Raw genomic sequence first — 24,296 nt, forward strand, 5'->3', positions numbered from 1 at the left:
TATAAATAATATTTAAAAAATATTTTTAAAGATTTTATCCATGATTATTCATTATAATAGATTAAATCTTAACTTAAACTTCCTTAACCTATGTAATCTAAGGTGCAACAGGCCTTTTTTGGTCACCTTTTTTAAGTAGGAACCTCTCATTTTGAGTTCAATTTTTAGTTTAAAGAATTAACTTTTATTTAAATTTGAATATATTGGGTAACTTTATATATTAATTTATATTGGTCACCTTTTAAAAATGTCCTACTATTAAGCTAATTCTTTACACCCCTAGATACAAAATATATGTAAATGGCTTTTTACTTATCAACTGTAAAAATAAATATTTAGTTTCAATTATTTAATTTAAAGGAAATTAGGCTACAATGAATTAATAATTCATATCAATTAATATGATATTAAAAACTTATCTTATTAACATAAACATAAAAATATTAACTTTTATTTTAATTTTCCACTTTAAAATATTTTAAATTCTTTTAAGTAAGTTGAGTAAAGATTGATTTTTAATTTGTCTTGTTTTCAGTCTTGAAAATAAATGATTTATTTCTAAAATCATCAAATAATTTTTTGTTGAACTATTTATTTAAAACACCTGTCAATAAAATAAAATAATATATTAAATTGTTTACATACACAAAATAATAAATGTTTATTTAATAATCAGCTATAATAAATAGATTTTGAAATTCCTGTAGTTATACTATCCATCCAATTTTTGTCTTTGCTATCTTTCTTTTATTCTTTACCTATTTTAATTTAAAAATGATTATACTTGTTTATTTATTATTTTAATTAATTTTTTTTTTGCACCTTGCCATTTAGCTACTAAAGGATACTGGCCTGGTCCAGGAACTATTTAGCTAGTTTTAGATTTTGTTTTCTTAGGGTCTTTAAAACGTTCTTCTGTTCCCATGTACCTTACTGAGCTCTTTTTGTTACCTCCTTCTTCTTGAGTTTTCACTAGCATCTTACCAAAAGTAGCATAGTCCAATGGATAGTTCATTTTGTAAGTACCAACATCAGGTAAACTTGATTTAGCAGTTTTACTTAACTTTGCTTTGTGAAAAGCAATCCATTTATCAGGGCTCATGTTATCTTTATGGATTTTTGGCAATATAGGCTATTTATTTATTTCATTAAAAAATCATCATTTATTTTTAAATTTAATAGAACACTTCAAATTATTAAGATAAAGATTTATAATCAAACGAAATGAGTTTTTTTTAATTTGTCTGCAATATTATAATTATTATTTACTCTTGGATTATAATTTCCAGGGCCTGGAAGAGTGCTTGAAAGATATTCATATTCTTGCAAGTAATTACTTCTTTCACCATATCTATTTTGTCAAATCAATTATATATTTATGCTTATTTAAATTAATATAATGCAAATCACTTTAATTTTTTGTTCATTTTTTCTGCTTCTGCTTTGACTTGTTCGTCTGTTTTTAAAATATTATATTTTCCAGGACCAGGTATACCTCTACGCTATTACTCTAAAAAGATCTGTTCTATGAAAGTATTTTTCTTTGTGTTTTTAGGAAGTTTTTTGCCTTTTTCAATTTCTGCGTCTGAAACCCATTTGTAGGTAACATCATACTTTTAAGGTCCAGGATTTTATCCTCTAAATTTTATTTCATCTTCAAGGTAGCTTCCTCTTTTTGTTATGATTTTGTTATTTTTAGTAGCCTTTCCTGATTTACTAATTTCTTCAAAATGCCTATCCTAAACAACTTTGAGATGATCAAAATATTTTTTGGGAACTTCATATCCATCCAAACCCCAAGCTGCATGTTATCTTGTTGATATGTTATACATCTCCATGATTGGCATTAAAGTCACTTATTTTAAAAAATTGTAAATAATGCATATAATTTAAATGCTTTTAAATAATTAATCATTTGTTTAATGTAACATATTCCCCCTAATCTGTATAAATAATATTAATTTTAGAGAATTCCATACTTGAGGCTGATTTTTAAACTGAAGGTAGAGATTAAGACATATTTAAATAACTTGAATTTTATTAATCGATTAATCTACTTTATAAATAAAAGTTGCTTAGTATTTCCTTTTCAGCTATTTTTTTCACTGTATAATTTTAATTAAATTAGAAAACTAATAATAAACACTGCATAAAAAAAACAGTTTCTCAAATTAATAATCAATAAACTAAAATGACTTTTATTTGATAATTTATTTAAGTAGTTTTTCCAAATAAAACAAATGATCATTTAAATCTATTATTAAATAAATTATTTAAATAGTAATTTTAATTAAAATAAATATTTCAAGGCTTTGAAGTAAATTAAAAATAATTTTTTATAAGCATTTAATTCATATTATATTTTAATTTTAATTTTCATTTCATATCTCAATTCATAAATGAGATACTCTTAATTAAAATGAAATTAATAAATTAATCTAATAAAAATATATTTTATTTTAAGTTTAATATATTTTCTAAGTCCATTTACTACATAAAAGTATATATAATATGTAATATATAAAATTCACATCATATAATAAATACTATTATTATTAAAATTAAAATTTAAAACATGTAGATGAGTTGATTTAGTATAACTTTAAAGATAATATTAAATAAAACAGCTAAGGTTAATCTTTCTTTAAAAAAAGTTATTTCTGTATAAGAAATTTTCAAAAAAGGGTATGTTAGGAGTGCAAAAAAATGTAAATTTACACCATAAATTTTAAAAGTTCCTTTATATTTATAGAAGAATAAAGAAAATAAATTTTTGTTGTAAAAGTAATATTTATTTTTATTGGTAGTTAATTGACTGTTATAGATCAATAAAGTTATAATTCTGGTAATGAAGGCAATAGTGTGGAAAATGATTTTTCAGATGACGGTATCATTAAGAATTTATGATGATTAATTTTATGAAAATTATGAAGAATGTAGGAGGAAATTTATTATTGATAAAGATTTAATTAATGAATTTTATTAATTATTTAATTAAATATTTTTTTAGTGATAAGAATAGTTCTAAAAAATGATAATATCCAATTGAAGAAATAAAATTTTAAAAAAATCTAATTTTTTTTTCTTAAAACGAATGATAACAGTAATAAGAATAATTTTATACTTAGATGAACAATATATTACCTTATTAATAGCAAAAAAGATATTTTTAAAATTTAAAAAAAACTATGTCATTTTATAAATTTTAATGTGTTTTTTATAATTTAAAATATTAAATTTTATTTATTATTTCCTTTAATAGTACCTCTCATTAGTATTAATTTGGTTGTTTGATTATCTTTTCATAAGTAACATCAAAGCTTTACGAAAAAAACTTAATTTTGGCCTTTTAAAACCTGTAAGCAAAAAGTTTTTTTAATAATTTTAATTAAGGTAAAGACTGTAAATAATAAATAAATTTTTAGAAAAAGTAAATAAATATTTGTTTTGTAAATAAAAGTTTACTTTTTAAATAATTAAATTTATGAAATTTTCTATTTTAAATAAATTAAATAATAAGAAATAGTTAAGTGATTTGTTTGAAATGAATATTTTTCTAATAAACACACATTTTATTTAAAATATACATTTTAAGTGAAGTGAAGGAAATGCTTATTTTTTTTCTTTTTATTTTCTATTTATTTGTTAATTTAATATAATATATGTATGTATAAAAATATTTTCTTTTTATTTATCTATCAGCTGTTTCAATATTCTCAAACAGCTCTATAATAAGTAGCATCTTGTTCATAAGAATCCATAACTATGCCTTCTCTGTTATAAGCTCTATGATACAATTTATCTTGAGTAATTTGAGTTACCCAAAAATTGTTAATACAAGCTGCTTTAGCAAAAATATCAAGACTCTTATTAAGTTTGCAGTAAAATGGAATAGCACCATAAGCACCATCTCCAAGATAAACAGTTCCATCTTTCTCTACAACTTTATTACCTACCATAGGATATGTTCTCTTGAAAGTGTGAACATGATTTTCATAAACAGTAGCCATTCTATAAGTATCGAAATTAGGTACCCAATGGAATAATGCTCTAACTGTAGAAGGAGAGCTTTCTTCGTCGATGCTACCACATGCGCTATTGAATAATTTACATTTTTATTAAAATTGTAGTTTGATATTAATTAATTTACCTATAAATTGGGACATGATAATTTGCAAATTTATATAGGCCAGTGCTGTTTTAGAGTACACTTACTATGTATTTTTCTTACCAGCCAGAGAAATCATGGAGATAACCAGAATCTAGACTGAGATAAACTGAGTTAGCAACTTCGTGGTGGAAAACTGTTCTTCTATTTATGATAGATGGAACTGTTTTAACAATGTTAAAGTCAGCATCTCTTTCATAATGTTAAGGGAAATATGTGAGGTAAGCAGGACCAACAGTATCAGTAAGAGTTACATTAACTAAAGGTAATTCGTTCAAACCAACATCGTGATTACCAACTGTCCAAACCATAGGGAGTAAATAACCTAATTTGTTAAACATTTATTCAAGTCCACCAAGATAGAAATCCCATGCATAGTAACAAGTGTTGAAGTTATCATCGTAAGCGATATCTCCTCCCATGAAGAAGATATCAGGTTAAAGTGTAGCAACAAGTTAGTTAAATTAACGAGCAGGTTCAGTATTACCAGCATCACCAGCGTTAATCATTGTAATATTAAGATTTGGGTCATTTTTATCTGGTAATGTTCTATAGAACTATTTATTTAGAAGTATAATTAATTTTTTTATGAATAAAAAAAAGCTAATTTTAATTTAGAAAGATCTCTTATTTTAATACACATTTGATTTAATTAATTATTATCTATATCATGATAAAGGTAATTTAATCAGAATGGTAATATCAAAGACTTTGCTGATGTAATAAAGTTAATTATTAGTCATCGAGAAAAATAAGATTTATATTATTATTTTTTAATTCTTACATGTGTAGCTTGGACTGTGTCATCTCCAGCATATTTAATTTATATAACATATTTTGTTTTAGGAGTTAAACCAGAAATCAAAGCTGAGTGTACATTTCTTTATCCTTTTGACTCAACATCTATTTTTATATTTATAATTTATGATTAAAAAAATCTAAATATGAATAATTTTGCATATTTTTATCATGAAAAATTGAAAATTAGATTGAAAAAAAAAATTTTTACAATCCAGCTCGAATAAAACTGATGATTATTGATTTCTTAATTAGGCTGTCTTATTATTGAGATAATATTCTTCAAGATCATAATAGACAGTGACATTGTTGATTGCTTTGTTTGTATGAATGTTGATAAAGACATCGTTAGCTGTATTTTCAGGGAGTGTTGCATACAAATGGCAAGGTGGTCCTGGAGGACAAGAATCATTCAATTAGAATATACGAGTGAACTAAGTGTTGATTTAGAAACCGAGAAGTTCGTTATAGTATCCTATGTTATCGTTATAGAATGCAAGACAAGTATTGTGGAAAAATGAAGGAACTAAAATGCAGTAAAGCAATTAAGCGATAATAGTCTTCTTAGAAGGTTTTTTTGAGTATGTAATAGTTTCTTGTCTTTAGGATTCGTTAACATATTAATGATAGTGCTCTTCAGTATGAGTATCTACGTAGTACTTAGCAGCATAAATTCCTATCATTAATAAAATAGATACAGAAGTCCAAATGACTTAGAAAGCACCAAGTACCAAAGGACAGATAGTCAAAAAGAAGTAGGTAGCTCCATAGAAAAAATCTGCTGTCTATTCATAACAATTTCTGTTAAACTTTATTGGGATATTTTAATCTCCATTATTGTAAAAAGCAACGTTATCGCTACTTGTTAGAAGTTATTATCCATAGATTTGATGAGTCGAATTTAAATTGATATTTTAGGAGCTTTGCATGTAGTTTGTCAATTCCATGTTACCAAAATTATTTCCATTAGCTTGCGCCCTTAAGAATCTGTACTAACTTGTTCCTTGTTTTTGGGCATCTTCCTCTTTGTGTCTCTTTAGGGTTCCTAATCTACGGAATATTAAGTTTAACACAAAGCATATGAATGCCAAAATAAAGGCTACGCTAGAGCCTGTCAACGCAAAATAGTCATGGTAATTAAGCCTTTTACCAGATAATATTGGCACCCAACGATAATTACTTCCCATATTATGTCAGAATATTGATAGTTTGTAATTATAAGCTAAATTTGTTTTAATGTTTGATCGGATTTATTCCAACTTCCTTGATCAAATTTCTGCTCTTTTTAATTTATTGTCTTTTGTTAATTAATTAATTATGTGATAAATCAGCTTTCTAATTTCTTAATGTTTTCTCAAAAGTTTTTAAAAAGTAAATAAGTACATTAGTTTTTTTGTGGAAAGCTCAAGCATCATACTCAATAAATATTTTTGGAAATAGTAAAAAATAAGTATATAGAGTCATTTATACATTTAATTTATTGTAATTTAATTATATCTAAGACAATATTCTTTTACAAAATTTGTAAAGCTTATATCTCCTAAATTAGCTCACCAGTTTAAGTTACCCAAATCATAAATAACCTTCTAAATTTGTTTATTTATTTTTCATTTCCCTATTGTTAAAATAAATAAGGAAAACATTAACAACAATTCTAACTTACTCAAATTTGATTATTTTCTTGATAAAAACACACTTAGATTCTTCAAGAAATATGAATATTTTACAATTACCATTAAATTCTATTATTTTTGTCTAAATGTTTTAATTACTCAACAAAGATAGAATAAATAAATCAATTAGTCAACATCTCAATTATTTTATTTTCATTTTTTATGATATTAAATTTAATTAAAATTTTACCTGTTTAATTATCAATTCACACAAAATAGAAAATTGATTTTAAAACAAAATCAAATAAATTATTATAAAATAAATATAAATTTTATAATAAACCTTGAAAATATAAAAAAATATTTATTTGAGTTTTATTAAATATTTTTAATCTATAAATGATAAAATTTAAAAGATAAGCTGTTAAGAATACATATTTGCTTTTTTACCAAAATAAATTTATTGATGAAAAATCTTAAAATAATTAAAACTTGAAGTTGGAACTAATTTCTCTTTAATTTTAATAAAAAAAAATGATTCATTTTTTTTCTTTTATTTTGATATTAAAAACTGTTTATAAAATATATGTTTTGATTTACACATACATTTCTTTTATGAATATAGTTTAGTATTTAATATTTTTTACATTCTATAAGATAAAATTTAACTGAGTCAAAATATCAAGATAAGTTCATCCTTTGAATATGATTGAAAAATAATTTCTCTATCAGTAAACAGATTTGTATTTTCTTATACATTAGATTTAGAAATAAAATCTATATTTATTTAATACTGTTAATTGTTATTTAGTATTTTAAAAAAATTATCTAATCCATAATCTTAACTTTATATAAAATTATAGTATTTATCTATTTCTAAACTGTTTGAGTATAAGATTTGATCATTTTAAGATATCTAAAAGTTAATTAGAGAAAACTCTTTTTAATATTTTAATGGCAATATCATACTAAAATTTACTTCTTGGAGAGTATTACTTTTTATTTGAAAATTTATATTTTTAGACATTTTTATTTTTTTCTGTCTATTTTTGTAATTTTTTCTTACAACACCTATTGATAAATACTCAATTTCAGTAGAAAATTATTAAGTTGTATAAATTATGCTATCAGAGTTGCCTGTTTCCTCAAAAATACAAATTTCATTATTTAGAACTTCGCATAAATTTAGAGAGTGATGAAGATTCTAAAATTTTTTAATATTTTTTTTCGTTGTAGCCACTACCAAGTATTCTTAATTTAAGTAATTCTTCAATAAATCAAATAAATATTTCTTAGAGTTTTCACATTAAAAGCTTTCTTTTAAAGTTACATAGTTATTAATATAAATATCAAAAATAAAATATTTTACTATTTAAATCTATAGAAATCACAGGAACATTGAATAAATCTAATATGCAAATATCTACTGGATAAGATAAATCTTAAGAAAAACCACCTAGCTTTTTTATCCATGCTTTTTCTAGAATGTTAAAATAAACCGAATCCTTTGAAATTTTTGAAGCATAAGACTACTTTTGCTTAACGTCATAAAGAAATCTATCATCTACTTATATGATAGCTTCTTAGCCTTATTAATACATTTTCAAATTATATTAACCTGAAAAAGAAAGATGGGAATCTTCTTATTTGTTTTAAAAAATATTATAAATAAGTTATTCATTTTTAGATATAATGGCAGCTTTTATAATGCTTATGAGATAGCAATTTCCTATATTTACAGATTAATTTATATGATTACAAATAATTTGTTGAGGGAAGAGCTTAATTTTTTAAATTTGAATATTCAATATCTCTGATATTCTATAAAGCTTAAATGTAGGATTTTTTTTAATTACTTAATTATAATTAATTTAATTATCTTCAAAAGCAAAATAAGTTGATAAGAACTCCTACTTTAAATTAAATTTTGAGATGTCTAACTTTTTTTGAAGAATTTAGCTGTTATCTAAAACAATTTTTTCATTTAGGCAATAATTAATGAAAGCTTCTGAATATGCTTAGATTTAAAATTTAATTAAATATTTTACTAAATAATTTCCTTTGTTTATACATATATCATAAATATTTTATCCTCTATAGTCTCTGAGAAAAAATATTCTATCATCAATATTTTAGCATTATTTCAAAGCTAAAAAGTATTCAATAACTGAAAATTTAGATAGTTCAAATGCAAGATGTAAACTATTTTAGTATTTGCTCTAGTCAAAGTGGTTTATCCCTTGAATTATAGAATAGTTTCGTATTTAAAAGTAAAATTAAAGATTAATAATATCCTCATCTTTTATAGCTTAATATATGTTAATTTAATCAGAAATCCTAATACGCTGTTCAAATACTTATTCTATTAATTGCTAATTTTCGTTCTCAAAAATAAAAGAACTCTATGAATTTTTTAAAGATGTTCCTAAAGATTTATTTCCCATTTTAATTTTTAAAAAGTAAAAATAAACTTTAGATTTTTTACAAAATAAAAATCAAAAATGTGTAAAAAAAAATAATAAATAATAACAAAAAAATTTGTTTAATAGATAAATTTATTTATTTTTATAAACATAAATTCTACAATAGTTACCAATATTTTAATCTATTTATATAATATACACAAACAAATAATTTGAAAATTGATTTTGTTGTGGCGTGAAAACATTTTATTTATTTAGTTATTTACTTACATTTTCAATATTAGTTTAGTAAATTGCTTATATATTTTAATATAAGCCAATAATTTTAACATATTTATTTTTTTATTTATTTATTTAACTAATTTATTTCTTTTTGATTAGTATTATTATTAATTTAATTTATTTTTTTTCTCCTTTAATTTAATTTAAGCTTATTAATTATTTTTATTTATTTACTTATTCATTCTCTCACATTTTATTGATCTCAAAGGATACGAGAATATCTTTTTTGGATGGACTATTAATGTACTGATCCATTTGGAGAAGGTGATCTGTTAGGAGAGGATGAATCTAAGCAATGTGCAACACCAGATGGTTTCCAAACTGGTGGATGCAAGTAACTTCTTATTATTTCAACTGTTTTTTGATCAGAATAATCCCTCAATTCTCTTGGTTTAAGATTTAATTTAGGACGCATTCCTTTCCATAATATTAGTTCGTGTTTTTTCAAAAGAATTTCTCTATTTTTCTTATTTGATCTTTTTATATTTGGTGAGACTGACTCATTTAAAGGTGGAAGCAAAGTAGCGTTACTTCCACTTTTTCCTCTTCTTAGTCGAACTCTTTCTGACGATATTGTATTTTAACTATTTGGGTGAGTTTAAGTAGATCTAGATTCAGTATCTCTCTTTTACTGTACACTAATGCTTCTTTTTTGTGAGCTTAATCCATTACTGCTTTGTTACTAATCAGTTTCATCATAGCCTAAATCATATGCAGTTTAATAATTCAAATCTGCTTAATGTCCTTAATCTTTTTTTCCAGGATAACTTCTCATGCTTTAGATATCAAATGAGTTATTATGACTCTTTATATGGGGTAGCTTCGTTGAAAAATCTGAAACAGATGGAGGTGTCTGTTATGAATGGTAGCCAATATTAGACCCACTACCATGAGGGTTTGATGTAGGAACAGTTTTGCTTTCTTCAGTGAGAACAGGTGTATGAGGATTAAATTATCTCTTAGTCATAGAACCTTGGTAAATTCCTCTAGGTGTAGAATTTTCTTCTGAAATACTTTTGAAAGATCTGTACTAACTTTATCCATTTGATCCAGGGCCATTTTATTTAAATATATTATTTACAAAAGTTCCCTTTTTAATACCTTCGCCAGGAATATAGAGTTCACCTTCACCACATTGAATACCTCTCTCCCATTCGCTTTTAAATTTTAATTGTATAAATTATTGTCACCGAAAAAAAAAAATGATATACCCTTTATAATATGAAGTGTCTGTCCAATACATTTCTCCATATCCATGTCTTAAATCTTCAAAATACTCACCTTTGTAAATATTTCCTGATGCCCATGTAAACACACCATAACCACATCTTTTATCGTTTATATACTCACCTTCGTATGTGTCAGTTATTTTGGCGTCTTTCTTTTTTCTCCAAATACCTAATTTATTTATTTATTAGAATAAAAAAAATTCTTTGATTTTATTTATTTATTTACCCTATCCATGTCTGAGTCCATTTTTGAAATAGCCTTTGTAGTGAGCTCCATCTTTCCAAAAATACTCACCATATCCTTCTGGACGACCATTAGCATATTACCCAATATAAATATCTCCATTTGAGAATCTTTCCTAGCCCTTACCATGCTTAAGACAGCATTTGAAATCTCCTTCATAAACATCGCCTTTTTGAAAATGAATGAATAAATATCAATTTTATTAACTTTCTTAAATTTTTACCATTTATCCACTTGTGCACACCTTTTCCATCTGCCTTACCGAATTTCCATTCTCCTGTATAACTATCACCTCTGACTCCCATCCATTAGCCACTGCCATGCTTCATACCATTCACCCACTCTCCATCATAAATTTCTCCATTATACCAAATATAAGTGCCAAAGCCTTCAGGCTTTCCATTTACAAAATAACCTTCATATGCATTTCCATTAGGATAAAGCTCAAATCCTCTTCCAAATTTAGCATCATTCTACCAATCCCCTTCATAAAGTCTTCCAGAAAAATACATCATCAACCCTATATGATAAAAAAATGAAAAAAATAAATTAAAATTATTATAATATTTTAAAAAAATCAATTTATTTACCTTTGCCTGTTCTAGAACTATTTTATACTTCACCATAATAAATACATTATTTATAGCGCTTTAATCTGAGATATTAACTCTTATTTAGCTCCTCCATATTTAATATTTCAGTAGAATGTACCTTGTGATTTTAAAAATATTCTAATAGCTATTAAGGATCCATTGGTTAAGTAAGATCTTATCTTATTTTTTCTGCTTTATTAATACGCATTTGAAGGTAATCTTAATAAGAACTTTGAGGATTAGTTTAGTCTCCATCCATTTCTCCTAGTTTTCTTAACTTTTCATTCAAATTATTAATCATTTCCAAATTATCTTATATGTGCCTAATTTAAGAAGAGTCTTTTTTAGAAATTTGAGAGTCTTTCATGCTTTCGTTTTTAATTTCACTCCCATTTCTTTAACGTTAAATTGATTCACTCCTCTTTTTTAAAGGAGATTTACTTGTATTTGGGCTTCCTGCAATCTAATTGCTCGAGCTTATGCTATTGAGCTAACTTCCATTTTCCAATTCCTATTGCATCGCTGTGTTTTACTAAGGAGATTGCTATACTAAATTTTTTAAAAAATTTAATTTTGATTAATCAAACTTGCTAATTTCATATTTTAAAACAATAATTTGTTGTATTGCTTTTATCAATTAATATTTAATTTTTTATACTTTTTGAACTACTGTCATCGATTTTTTTATGTATTGATATTCTCTTTTAGCCGCTTGGTGGCCTTTTCTTGCTATGACTGTCACTTTTTGGTGTTTTAGATTATTCTATTTATTATGCCCTTATTTTGTAAAAAAAACATATTTTTACAATCATAAATATTTTTTTCAAAAATATTACTCTAATTTGGGTGATTTTACAGGAGATTCAACCTATTTTTAATGAGAATCATTTACAACTTATGATTAAGTTGAAGCTATATCATCTCCATTTAATTATTTTTATGACTCCTGTGCTGATAAATTATATTAATCAGCCATTTCAAAGATATTTATATTAAATATTCAACTTTTTTTTTCTAAATTATTTTTAATAATGAGCTTACTTGCAAAAATATAGCTTTTCCTCTTTGTAAAATTAATATTGATAAACTTTATTTGTTAATTTTTGATAAATAGAAATATTATTAATTTCCTTTGTTTATTTTTTGTTAAATAAGAATATTTGTTAATTAATAATTTAGCTTGATGATAATTTAATGGTATTGATTGCCATTTTCTTATCTATACCCATGTATTATTCTAAATTAGTATTCAAAAAATTTTTTTTCACTGCTTTATTTACCAATGAATTAATCATTATTTTATGATTATCTAATTTTTGGTTTTTTTGCATCAATAATTAGTTATTTCCATTCACAAATTTGAAAATAATAAATAAAAGTTATTTTCCTTATCAAAATTATATTAATATTTTACCATTAAATAGAATTGTATTTTAAAAATAAGCTTTGAATGTAAATAAGAGATATAAAATTAAGGTTAATTTAGCATCTATTTCTACTTCAAATAAAAATAAAATTAATATTTCGTTCTAAAAATTAATTAAATAGGAGATAAATTAGCCTTAGTTCTAAGAATTTTATGACTTTAATCTAAATTCTAAGTTACTATTCAAAATATTTGTTTTTTAAAACCTTATCAAATTATCTAATTGATTACAATTAATTAAAATATTTAAATATAATCTGTATATTAATTGAACTTAAAATTTTAAAAATAGACATAAATGTGTAGATGATTAACTTTTTAAAGAGGAATTAAATCAATTTTAAAGTAATTCAGCTATTATTCTATATTAGAATTTGTCTTTTATGATTAAATAAAGTTAAATTTTTTTTTATATTTTTTGATTAATAATAAATATCTAAGATTTGTTGTGATAAAAAATCTATTAAATATCCTCATTAAACCAATAAATGTATTGAGAAATAAGTAAATAAATGGTCATTATAAGTATTTCCATTTATTTTGGATTTAAACTTATTTTACCTCTTTTAAAATTTTAAGATGTTTTAGATTATCTAAATATAAAAATATAATTTATCACTTTAGCAATTTTTAATTTAAAAGAAATAATATTAAATTATTAATAAAATTAATTTTAATTTTAACTTATCTTTCAAAAAAAAATAAATTTTAAAATCACTACATACTTTGGAGAAAGTTATTAAACTTATATAAATAACTAAAAAGTTTATTTAAGTAAGAAACTATAAAATTATTAAGATAATAGTTGATTGAGTTAATTTACACTTAGCTCATATCTAACTAACTTCAAAATTTTAATTTTATTTTTTTGTGATAAATAAACAATAAATGAGAAGTACAAATATTAAATTAGTTCAGCAAAATCTCATAAAGAATCGATTTGATATTTCATAAATTGAAGCTATAAAAATAAAAATATGATCAATTACTTTATATATTTATTAACTGAAATCACTTTTCAAATAAAAAAATTCATTTTAAATTATTAAATGCTATTGAGAAAATTATTGAACTTAAATAAATAAAAAGTAAATTTAAATAGGAAATAATCAATTTAAGATAAAAAGTAATTGAATTTATTTACACTTTGTTAATTACTAACTAAAAAAAAAAATTTGATTTTATACTGGAAATTATTATTTTGATATTTTTTATTGAAATTAAATAAAATTCTATTTAATATTTAAAATATCTTAATAACAACAACTTTTCATGCAATAATTAATTATTATAAAAATAATAATTTACAAAGAGTTTTGAAAAATAGCTTTAATTAAATCAAAGTTATATATAAATAACAATAAAAAAATAAAAACTAATTTGTTAAACTATTAAAATTTGTTAAATTAGTTAAGCTGATAAGTGTTACTTTAGATTTTAATCTTTAATAGGTAGATTATAAACAAAATGGTCTTTGATAATTAGTCAACAGTTGCTTTAGTAACATGTGATAAAGGAGGTTAGCATTAAGGGGAGTACATTTAATTTGTATGTTTGAATCCTCTATGCAGAAACGAATGCCTTATATGTTGTGTTTGCAAAGTTATAAAGCATAAAGATCATCAAGTCTTCCCCCTTAAAACGCTTTTTGATGATTTAGAGTTTAAGTCAAAAAAACTTGAAAGAAAAACAGAACTCACTGTTCTCAGCGAAATTGAGCGCGCTTAAGCCTTAGCATTGGAAGGTATTCAGAGTTTGAGTAGATATGCTTAGATTAAATTTTAAAAAATGGAAGATAAAATGAAAAATTTCTTTTAAAATTTGAGGAATGAAACAAGACAGCATTTCAACAGTCGACCTATATGGACAAATGAAGTTGAAAGATTGAGATTTGAAAGTGATAAAGATCATCTTGAAGTAAAGATCTAAGAAGTTTTGGATAATATATAAATAGGAGAAGGAAAGATACAAAAGATTAATGAAGAATTTTTTGGTTCTAAAAGTACAGAACCAATAGATTATTTTGTGTAGAGCTATCTAGAGACTCTAAAAAATATACATATAGCAATAAGCACATAGTATTCTAAGCTTTATAATCCTTAATCCTAACCATAAAATTCTAGAAAGGACTATTTCTAAAATCCTGTTGCAATGTCTTAGATTTAACTTATGAACTTGTAGCAATAAATAGTTAATAGCAAAGCTTAATCTCTTAAAAATGGTGAAACATCCAGCAACCGTAATTATGAAACTGCTTCATTTTCAAGCAAGAATATCTAGCAGTAAACATCAACAAGCAACGCCTCTTAAAGTAACTATAATACTGAAGTTAAATAAGGTTAAGCCTTACCTCGAAATCCTACCTTTTCTGGTTTTAATTAGTATGCAGATTTTTCATAAGCATAAAATGAAAATACAAGCGTAAAATCAAAAAGTATTGGAGGTTTTGTAAATAAATAGTAGTAGCAATAGTATATAAAAGAAGTCAACTAAGATGCTTCCCCTGATAGAATGTCTTAAAATCCAATTTTGATGCAATAGTCAACAGTATCACAAACAATACCAAACTTATCATAATTATAGTCAATATAATTTGATTTGTAAAAGCAAATTTTATAATAATAGGCATTATTATAATAGTTATAATAACAAACCCAAAATAACTAGTCTTTTTAATCTACTCCAATTCAGAATTTATTTTAACAGTAAATTTAGCAATCCTCTTAAAGTACAACCCCATTAGATGCTCGCAGAAATTGGTCATTACCAAAAACTTCTATTGAATCAGTAGCTTCTTAGGCGCTTTCCAGCTTTATGAGAACAGGATCACCTTCTCCTCCACAGAGACTAATGTATTACTCTAGCCTGTTTTAGCAGCATGTTCAAAATAGATAGATCATGTAATAAGGTATTGCTTCCACTGCTTTATAGAGATTTTCAAGCCAACCTAAAATAGCTATTACTCCAGCAAGCACAGGTATGAATAATAGTTAAGTCCATAGTGCAGGTGTAATCTAGCAGAATTAGCAAAATGACAGAAAGTCAAATTTTGGTGGTTAAATTAATATTTCTTAAAATCAATACTATGAATAAGATTTAGAAGCAGAAGACTTAGTTAACCAAAAGTTAAAAGAGCTACCAAAAAGCTAAGAAAGATAATTCCGTTTTAGATTCCATAAAGAATATAAGCACAAAAACATAGAATTGTATGATTAATTCAAGAAAGCAAAGGGATCCTCCGATAACTTTGAAACTCGTTTAGCTTTAATATCTCCATCTGTGGAAGTAAAGCCCGTGAGAGAGTATAGTTGGGCTATAAAAATAGTTAGTTGTAAGTCTGTAGCATATTCTAGTCCTTTAGCAATAGGAATTTGCTTGAAGCGTCACTCTGAAAACAACCAATTTTAATTTATAGGTGAAGATAAATAGTGTGGACCAGCTACAGGATCTCTTCGTTATACATAAAGCTTTAGCAGACTATCATATGCTTCTGGAGTAAATACTCCTTCTACTACTACTATATCTTAAAAGAGTGAATTAAGCACTCACGGATGTTACTTGTTAACTGCTGCAGGATTCATAAGAAATCATACTGATTCTAAATAAGATATGAAAAAAGTTTAGGTAAGATTTGATCAAGGTGATATACTAGTTTGTCACTTTAATCCTTTCAGAAAATACCTCAAAATAAAAAATAAGAACTCAGGCGAGTACTGTTTAATAAATATTGAACTAACTCCAGGGGATTAATTATTTCCCTGTGCCCGTATAAGTTATTGCCAAGATATAGTAGAGATAATAGATGACTTTGAGTGATTTTATTAGTTTATTTTTTAAATAAACAAATTTTACATTTTTATATAAAAACTGTTTACAAATATTGCTATGTATTTATGCTTTCTTTCTTTACACTTTTTGAAATAAAAGTTTCTAATATAATATGTTTTGTTAATTAAAATACCTATAACTTAAAATCAAAATTATTTTCAAAGAAAGCTCACTTCGTAAATTAAAAAATATAATATATATTAAAATTGAAAAATTTTAATAAAAGATTATTAAATTAATTTAAAAATATTTATTTATTCTCTCAAATGCAACATTCAATGCAATTTTATGTAAGAAAAATTTAAAAATATTCATTAATCTAAGTAAATTTGTTTCTTTATAGTTAAAGATTAATTAAAACTAAGTTAAATAGGTTATTAGAAGACCCACTCACTTCATTAATTTCAGATTTTATATTAAATGAAAATATTCAAAAACAACTTAAAAATTTAAATTTTAATGAATTTTATGAAAAAATAATATGTTGAGGAGCAAAATATAATAAATAACTGAGAGATGCTTAAAATAACTTCTTTCAAAATTAACTAAATGTAAGCAATTAAGCAAGTAGATTTTTTTCACTCTTTTATAAAATGTTTAATAAGATGATAAATATCATCTCTTTTATTTTGTAAGCTGGTAAACTTTTATTACCTCGATAAGAAAGAATAATTTATATTGGAAAGAAATAAAATTTCAATTTCTAAAATGAAATCAATGGCCAATAAAATTCAAATTTAACATAGTCTTACATTTCTAAATACCATAAAATTTATCCGTTTATAAAATATGCTGTTAGCAAAAGAAAATTAATAGATACAGAGTTATATATCTAATTTAGAAAAATTAATAATCTTATTAAAAGTCAATAGCAAAAAGTTTGAAATCAAAAGGAGAGTTTTAGGAGGAGTTTTTATTTATTAATTGATTTTTAAGCATATAAATGCAATAAAACCCTGACATTTTTTATGATAGATAGGCAATAGAAATGCCGAAATTTTAAGATTTACCTACAAACAATGCTTAAAATATCCATAAAATTGAAAACAATTAATAACCACAATAAAATAAAATCTAAAATCTGAATATTATTAGAGATTACAAAGATTATATCTTACAGCTTTCAGAACAAGAAATAGGAGAATTTTTAAAAAATGATTTGGAATTCTTGATAAATAATTTTTATCAAAACAATTTATATGAGGAAAGAAGAAATAGCTTGATTGTTATTGTTTACATTTTGTATTTCTTAAAAAGTATTGATACTGCTAATTAGATTATCAAGGAGCTTAGTTATTACTTAAATTAAGATGAAAATAATTTCTCTGGAGTGATTAACTTTCAAGATTTAAAATTGCTAATAAAAAATGATCAATAAATATGTGGAAGTCTTCTAAAATTTTTGTCGATTTACAAAATAGGATATTTAATGAAACCATTTATAAAAGATATGAAACTCAATCTTGAAAATGTTGATAAGCTAACTTCTTCTCTTTTAATATAAAATAACAATTTAGATGCAATAAATTACCTACTAAACTTTCAAAATGATGCACTAAACTAATAAGAACTTGATAAAACTAAAAATATTATATTTGGCATTCTAGAAAAGCGCTATGCTGAGTACAAATACTTTCAAAGCTCTTCAATTCTAAGGTAAATTTATTAGTTTTTCATTTTACAACAAAAATTAATTTTAAATTATTAATTACTGAGCGTATGCTTCCCTTAATTTAAAAGTAATCTATTTTTTTACTTTTATTCCCTTTTAATAATCAATAAAAATCATCACAAATCATATATAGTTTTTTAATTAAATTTTCTGCTTTTTGCCTTTAGTATTGGTAAGTAGATTAAAGAATAAAGTTATATTACCTTAAAAAATATCTACTAAAAACTAAATAGCTCATATAAATACTTTAAATTAATTTTTTATTTTTTTATCAAAAATAAACAATTAGAATATTTTATAATTTGTTGCTACTAATATTTTACTCGCATTTGAAAATTTAAAATATCCCAAACGATTTCTAACAAGATGCTATTAATACATCGCTTATTTTATTGTTATATTTCAATATTATTGATGAATTATATTCAGATAGTTTTAAATGCATTTTATATTACCAGATAAATCTCACATAATGCTTATCTAAAATTAAACTTTGTAAAGCTATTAACTTAAATAATCTTAAAGATATTTAGCAAACATAACTATGATATTTTAAATGGCTTAATAAATTTATTTCAAAACAATAACTAGAATTTTTTAATTTTACATTATTTTTTTTAATAAGTTCTTGTAACTTTTGGAAGTTATTAGTTCATAGGATTATTTTGATATAAGTAAAAATTTCGCACAATAAGTAGTGCTCATAAAAGAAAAAAATGAATAAAGTGAGCTCCAAAAAATAATGCATGTGCAAATATTAAAGCCTAGTTTTTTTCAAAAAATAAAAAATGATATTAGTAATTTAAAAATTAAAATTAGCTTATATAGGTATTTAAAGCCACTTATTTGTTTGAATTAGTGAGATCAAAAGCATTTAATTATTTAAAACTATATTTTTTGAATTTTAAAACGAGCGCAGAGTGAAAAGTGAATTCATCATTCTTTGCTGAATATATATTTTAAATTATTTTTTTTAATTTTAAAATTAATAAAGTATTATAAAATTTGTTTTAACCGTTAAACATAAACTCAAATCAAAGAATTGTCATTTCAAAATAATAAAATTAATTTAAAAAAATGATATTTATAATTATTATTAGCATTTAATTAAATTAAAAGAATGAATTTTTATTTTTAATTTTTCTTTAACTTATTTTTTTTAAAGTATAAGGTAGTTTTCTTTAATATCCATGTTTGAAGTTTTTTTCGAAAGTAATTTTGAAAATTTATGGCAAGGAATGTTAAAATATCTAAAAAATTATAGCTAGTTAGAATCAGGAACTATTTTCGTTTTGTAGAAGAAAACAATTTAAGATGCGATAAAATTTAGAAGACTTGATTTTATTGTTCAATCTCTTTTATTCTATCGCTAAGATACTGAAAAAATTCTTAATTAAGAGGATGTGTTTTTTAGTTTGATACCTATGATAAATGAAACAAAATATTTTAGTGATATAATTTGCATATTGAGTTAGTTTTATAAATAGATAAAATCTAGGAAACAATAAGAATATTTAATAGAAATATTTACTATGATGCTTAATAACAATTGTCCTATTATTAATAGTTAAAATATTTTATCAAATGGACATATTTTAACAAGTAGCGTTCATCAAATTGGTCATGCCTGTAGAAGTGCCCACACTTCTCCTAAATCTACTAAAAATATACACTTAAATTTATTAGAATCTTAAGTCTATAGTTAAGATTTGCAGAAATTTAATATCAATTTAAGTTATCTATTTTACACATTATCTCCAATTATAACTTGCACTATAATTTCAAAAATATTTTATATTTTAAGCTAAAGATTCAATTCTCCATTAAAGCTAAAGCTAAAATAAGTTGCTCTTGAGTATTTAAATTTATCGATTGCTTTCAGCCAAGAAGTAGAAGATTTGCGATAATGGAAAATGTTGTTATTTGACATTATTTATCCAGCAAGATTCACATTAATTTAAATAACTCTAAATTACAAGGACTTTTTTTCTCCTCTTTTAAGCCTAAATAATATAAAAAATACCTTATTTACTAAATGGAAATCCGAATATAATTTTTCATACAATATTTTAGCCTGTTCATCTTAAATGAATCTATTTTAGGAATTAATTTAGCTTTAAAATGGTAAAATTAGGGATTTACCTCCTTTTGTTCCAGCAGAAAATATCTCAGATTTGCAAGGCAAAGCCTTCTAGAACTTTTAGATTATGCATTCACAACCTATAATTGATGAAAATAATCAGCGAAATGCTATATTTAATAATGAAAACTTTTAAAAAATGAGTAAAGAATTTAATTAATTTAATTTTTTCCTTTTAATAACCAAATTCGCATTTACTTACAGATTACTTTTACATGCATTTAATTCAAATTATCAAGTTTCACTTAATAAAATTTAAACGAATTGAAGAGTAGAAAGTAATTAATTATAAATTAGTCAAATTTCTGCTCTTCATATAGAAGATTACATTTATATATAATTAGATAATATAACTATGTGAATAATTGAATATTGTTAAGTGGTAAGGTTATTGAATAATAAATTTTTAAATTAAATTTACTAATAAAATTTAACAAGGTAAAGTTAGTTAGTACTGATTGTATATTTTATTTTATAAATAGATGAATAAAAGAGAGTAATGGTGTAACAAGATTTTTAAATAGCTTTTTCACAAGCAGAAGACTAAGACACTGAAAGATAAAAAGAATTGTAAATAAAACAAAGACTTGTTGGACACTCGCAATTTCAAGCTCTTTAAAAAAAGCCGCGTTATCCAAATTTAAGTAAAATGCTGTATTTCTTACAAGAAGGAATAACACTTGTAAAAGAAAGTCATATAAAAAATGATTATTATTTTTACTAATAAGTTGTCATATAAAGATCAGTTATGATGAGAAATATTTTGGAGCTAATATTTTTTATTATTTTATTTTTGTTATGCTTTATTTATTCGCTAGACTTCATTAATTAGTATATTAATTTCTAGAAGATCTCCAGCGCATACTTACAATTATATTTTTAAAATATTCCTCCAGATCAATATATTTAATCTTGGTCTTAAATTTGCAGCCAATTTTTAACTAATCTATAAATAAAACAAGTTAGCGTACCAATAAACTCATTACCTAATAAATAAAGCTATTTTGATTTCTGTGTATAGCATGTCTAGTACTAAAGCTGTGGTGTATAATAAATTTATGACTTATTTATAAATGATTGCTAATATTTAGAAAAATTGTTTGTGGCTATGAATGAATTGAGCGTCACTCCAAAAGTTTTTTTTGGACTGTTTACATCGTATGTCTTACATATAATTTAATTACTTTGGTATCAGATTTTGATTAAAAAAAGGAGATACGTATTTGGATTTTTTGAAATTGTAGATTTAGTCATCACAATATTGGCTTGTTTAATTGTGTGGCATATGGATTCTAACTTAAATCCTTCTGTTTACATATCAAAATAATAAAACTAATATGATCTGATTAGCAATTGTGAGACATTTAAGAATTTACTGATGTTTTTCTTTTTAGTTTTATGGGTAAGACTTTTTCGTTATGTAAGGAAAACCTCAAAATTTGGAAAAATAATTAAAATATTTGAACTAGTCGTAAGGGACATGTTTTGGTTTTTGATAATAATACTTCTAGTGGTTGCAGCATCTTCCATGTTTTTTTATATTGGATTTGGCTATGCTTATTCGGAATATAATAGCTTTGCTGAGGCTTACTTGTAACTATTTTCCTCCATTTTTTCAGGTTTTTCTCTAAATGGTAAAAGAATGGACACTCAACTTTACTTGATCATCTTCTTGATAATTTTTAATATATTTGTAATAAATATATTAATTTCTGTCCTATCAAATAATTACAAGCGTGTTTCTGAGCAAGCAAATATGGAATACTCGCTAATATTGTATGAGGACTACATTAAATTAAAAAAAAATGATATTTACGGTTCTACTTTTTACTTTCCACCTCCTCTTAATGTGATAAATTTTATATTCACTCCTTTGATTTACTTTTTTCCAAAATATTCGATTCTAATTAATAAAATTAGCTTTCAAATATCATACACTGTTCTAATGATTGGCTTTATTGCACTTTTTACTTGTTTGTAAGCTTTGCTGATAATACCATCTTATATAATAACTTTTTTCCTAATCATTTTTAACATCAACAACTCTTTTACACTAAGAAGTTTACATAGAATTTTCCTATCTATTCTATGGCTTGCTTTAGGTATTCCTATCCTCTTAATTTAAATATTTTTCAATGATTTTCCTTTGTTTGTGAAATCTTGTTTCTTTGCTCTTCATAAGAAAAAAATATAAAAAATCTTTGAAATAGACTAGTATGAAAAAGTGAATATCTAATTTTTAAGGAATATTTTGAAAAAAATTCGCTAGAAGAGTAAAAAGAAGGCATTGCTTTCTCTTTCTTGCTATAACGCTTCTGTTTTCACTCATGTTCCTTGCCAATCTAATTTCCAAAGTTTAGCATCTCATTCGCCAAGTTTTGCTGGAAATACAAATTTTATTTGGAATATCAATAATAATTAGCATGTTTTGAATAATTAAAACACTAAATAGCTTAACAAGTTTGATACAAATAGTTCATAAACATATTTTATAGAAAATTAAAATAATGCTTAATAAGAAAAAATAGAATAATTGCTTTAAAATGGGATTTTTTTACAAAATAATTAAGCTATTGTAAAAAATTTTCCAAAATACCCATAAAATAAAATAATGTAGTAAGAGTAATCAATATCACCTTCCTATCAAATTTAGTAAACAAATTAAGGGAACGAGAATCAAATTATAGACTTGTCTTATAAAATTAAAGTTTCCCCACCTCCCATTTTAGATTAAAATAGTAAGATAGTTGATTCAGTTACGACTACAATAGATGACACTTTAAACACTTTAAAAATATTAGGATAAAACGATTAATCAAATAAGCAAGAAGATGCTAATTAGGGGTTAAATTGCTAGAATAACCAGATTACGAGCAAGAACACAAAACAGAATCAACAATAGCCAACTTTATCTTAATTTAACAACTATTCTAAAGCAAAAAAAATCCCTCCAAAATCTTAAAATTAAGAAAACTAAATTTTTTCCTAAAATTCCAATGCTAATAATCTTAATAATTAAAATATCAAAAACGATAGAGCATACCCAATACTTTTCATAGATACTACTTAAGAAGAAAATTAAGCAAATATTTAAGGGTTTGATGATGAAAGTTTTTTTGAGCCTAAAAGGAGCAATTCTTAGTAAAACAGCTAAATTAATCCTGATATCTTGACAACCAAAAAAGTGACAGAAATGTATTACCAAGAAGTCATTGAGCAATAAAAGTAAAAAAATATTTTGTCTACAGCTGGGCAAAAGAAAGGAGAGCCTTTACAAGAAATTGCTATGCTCTAATCATAAATAAGCTAATTTCTATAAACAGAAGAAATTTAGAGTTCTGGATTATGGTTAGAACTCTTCTTGAAGCGTACTTCTTATCAAGCAAATAATTTAAAGTATTCAATGTTATTGTAATACTTACTAGATGCTAAAAAATCGACTTGCTTTATTTAGGCAAAAAGTAAAAATGTCAAAAAATAGCTTGAAAAACAATCTGAATTGATTTCACTGGTTGATGTACAGATTGGAAAACGAGTGATTTCCAAATTTTTATAATGCAATTAATTTTTAACCTAAAAATGAAAGAGAAAAAAGAAAAAGAATGAATAAATGAACGAGTGAAGAAATAAAACAATGCATCATTAATGGCATAAATTCGTAATGGATAAATAAAAAATCAATAACAATAATTTATTAATATATCTATAAATAAATAAAATGAAAGTAATAAATATAAATGTTTACAATTTTTTTTTAGTGAATTATGTATATAAGCTAAATGCAATTTAAATTTTAGTAATAATAAGTTTTTATAATATAGTAATAAAATTTAATATTTAAAAGCCATTTAAAATATTTAATAAAAAAAATAGACATATG

General features: G+C 23.6%; 6 protein-coding genes across 6 annotated transcripts; 1 reads left to right on the forward strand and 5 right to left on the reverse strand. All coding sequences in view use genetic code 6, as the record gives it.

The window, feature by feature from the left end:
• Window positions 1-672: 672 nt before the first annotated feature.
• TTHERM_00724700 (sperm-tail PG-rich repeat protein) lies at window positions 673-2,151 on the reverse strand (the record flags this gene model as incomplete). Its single annotated transcript, XM_001027092.3, has 5 exons — window positions 673-758; window positions 823-1,132; window positions 1,270-1,351; window positions 1,411-1,855; window positions 1,980-2,151. The coding sequence occupies 5 exons, from the start codon at window positions 2,149-2,151 to the stop codon at window positions 673-675; spliced, it is 1,095 nt and encodes a 364-aa protein (XP_001027092.3).
• A 1,565-nt stretch (window positions 2,152-3,716) lies between these two features.
• TTHERM_00724710 (metallophosphoesterase) lies at window positions 3,717-6,153 on the reverse strand (the record flags this gene model as incomplete). The annotated part of the gene is made up of 4 exons (XM_001027093.3): window positions 3,717-4,095; window positions 4,151-4,725; window positions 4,953-5,071; window positions 5,178-6,153. The coding sequence occupies 4 exons, from the start codon at window positions 6,151-6,153 to the stop codon at window positions 3,717-3,719; spliced, it is 2,049 nt and encodes a 682-aa protein (XP_001027093.1).
• Window positions 6,154-7,481: 1,328 nt separating this feature from the next.
• TTHERM_00724720 (hypothetical protein) lies at window positions 7,482-8,180 on the reverse strand (the record flags this gene model as incomplete). Its single annotated transcript, XM_001027094.2, has 3 exons — window positions 7,482-7,574; window positions 7,646-7,896; window positions 7,949-8,180. The coding sequence occupies 3 exons, from the start codon at window positions 8,178-8,180 to the stop codon at window positions 7,482-7,484; spliced, it is 576 nt and encodes a 191-aa protein (XP_001027094.2).
• Window positions 8,181-9,486: 1,306 nt separating this feature from the next.
• Window positions 9,487-12,326, reverse strand: TTHERM_00724730 (MORN motif protein; the record flags this gene model as incomplete). The annotated part of the gene is made up of 7 exons (XM_001027095.1): window positions 9,487-10,441; window positions 10,496-10,682; window positions 10,740-10,925; window positions 10,981-11,277; window positions 11,348-11,899; window positions 12,009-12,127; window positions 12,187-12,326. 7 exons carry the CDS (start codon window positions 12,324-12,326, stop codon window positions 9,487-9,489), a joined length of 2,436 nt encoding a protein of 811 aa, XP_001027095.1.
• A 2,296-nt stretch (window positions 12,327-14,622) lies between these two features.
• On the reverse strand, window positions 14,623-15,180 carry TTHERM_000724732 (hypothetical protein; the record flags this gene model as incomplete). The annotated part of the gene is made up of 1 exon (XM_012800841.1): window positions 14,623-15,180. One exon carries the CDS (start codon window positions 15,178-15,180, stop codon window positions 14,623-14,625), a length of 558 nt encoding a protein of 185 aa, XP_012656295.1.
• Window positions 15,181-17,489: 2,309 nt separating this feature from the next.
• On the forward strand, window positions 17,490-24,142 carry TTHERM_00724750 (cation channel family transporter). Its single transcript, XM_001027097.2, has 3 exons — window positions 17,490-18,260; window positions 19,442-20,559; window positions 20,899-24,142. Exons 1-3 carry the CDS (start codon window positions 17,548-17,550, stop codon window positions 23,997-23,999), a joined length of 4,932 nt encoding a protein of 1,643 aa, XP_001027097.2. The 5' UTR covers window positions 17,490-17,547; the 3' UTR covers window positions 24,000-24,142.
• The last annotated feature ends 154 nt before the right edge of the window (window positions 24,143-24,296 follow it).

Source organism: Tetrahymena thermophila, assembly GCF_000189635.1.
Source record: "Tetrahymena thermophila SB210 genomic scaffold scf_8253904, whole genome shotgun sequence".
Classification (NCBI taxonomy): Eukaryota; Ciliophora; class Oligohymenophorea; order Hymenostomatida; family Tetrahymenidae; genus Tetrahymena; species Tetrahymena thermophila.